Consider the following 1,408-nt stretch of genomic DNA (forward strand, 5'->3'; position numbering starts at 1 on the left):
GGCCTCTACTATACTTTTTCTAGGATCCATTTTCCTGTAGATATCTTTAAACTTTTGTTTCTTTAAATATAATAAGCATTTTGTTATGGGGTTTGTGACTGATAATTCTAAGATTTAAAGTCTCAGATCTCTGTGCTATCTTTTGTTTCTGCTGGTTGTGGCTCATGGTGTTTTATTTTTTGTTTGACTGTAATGGAGGCCCTGAATGAAGGCTTCTGCCGCTAAAGAGGATGTGTGTTTGCTTCATCCAAAGAAAAAGTTGAATTAATTCTTTCTGCCTTCACTTTTGCCTTGTTAATTCCTTATGCCTTTTCAGCCCTTTGATACTCTTAAAAAGATTTTTTAAAGTATTTTTTTCTAGCTATTTTAATTTTATTAGTGGGAGGATTAGTGTGAATAATCTACCATTACCATAAATAAAAAATCTTATCAAGCTTTACTAGGATTTAATTTAATTCAGCTTTACATTTCTTTTAGATTCGCTCAGCTTATTTTGAATTAGTTTCTGCTCTGTGCCAGCGCATTCCACAGTTGATGAAAGAGGAAGCATCCAAAGTGAGCCCATCAGTCCTACTTAGCATTGATGACAGTGACCCAATTGTCTGCCCAGCTCTCTGGGAAGCTGTACTATATACACTTACAACTATTGAGGTATGTAAGAGAGCCACATTTAGTCACTGGAGAATACTTGTCTTCCTGGTAGTATTTTAGAACCCTTAGGTATCATACGAGAGAGAGCCCATCAGGGAATAATATCTCAATCATATTGGGAAAATGTTTTCTTGGAAGTAAAATACTTAATCCAAACTTGGCATGAGTCTTAAACTGACTAATATGGCATAGAGTTTTTATTTGACTTTGTTTAGCCAATATTAATTATTCTCTAAACCTCATGGGGCCCAATGCAGTTGGCATATCTGAATCTTATATTTAAGATGAAATGTAGTGCCTTTTGGAAAACAGTTTGATAGAAATCCTTTAAGTTAAATAATTATTTCTGATCAATACTGTCCTGTAAACATGTGGAATACATGATTATTATGTGTAACACTTTTATAATTTCAGAGTTGTAGTTTTTAATGGTTATGAAAGATTTTAGCCTCTTTAGATAAAATACTTGATTTTTTTTTTTATTTTTTTATTTTTGAGAGCTTATATGTCTTCTCTTTTAATTGGGAAAAGAATGTTTATGATCTCTAATTACTGTTGCAATCTTTTCTTTGGTTAGGACTGTTGGCTTCATGTAAATGCAAAAAAAAGCGTGTTTCCCAAGCTGTCAACTGTGGTTCGTGAAGGTGGTCGGGGTCTAGCTACTGTTATATATCCATATCTTCTACCATTCATCAGCAAACTCCCTCAGTCCATCACAGATCCAAAGCTGAATTTCTTCAAAAATTTCCTCACCTCG

The 1,408-nt window shown here is 33.8% G+C and overlaps 1 protein-coding gene across 1 annotated transcript in view; it reads left to right on the forward strand.

Annotated features, from left to right (window-relative positions):
• Positions 1–1,408, forward strand: part of LTN1 (listerin E3 ubiquitin protein ligase 1) — an 86,724-nt gene that overhangs the window by 28,759 nt on the left and 56,557 nt on the right. Inside the window, exons 7-8 of the mRNA XM_012657343.1 lie at positions 478–651; positions 1,229–1,408. Coding sequence (XP_012512797.1) covers positions 478–651; positions 1,229–1,408 — 354 coding nt within the window. The remainder of the gene's footprint in view (positions 1–477; positions 652–1,228) is intronic.

This window comes from Propithecus coquereli, unplaced genomic scaffold, assembly GCF_000956105.1.
Source record: "Propithecus coquereli isolate 6110/MARCELLA unplaced genomic scaffold, Pcoq_1.0 Scaffold54, whole genome shotgun sequence".
Taxonomy (NCBI): Eukaryota; Metazoa; Chordata; class Mammalia; order Primates; family Indriidae; genus Propithecus; species Propithecus coquereli.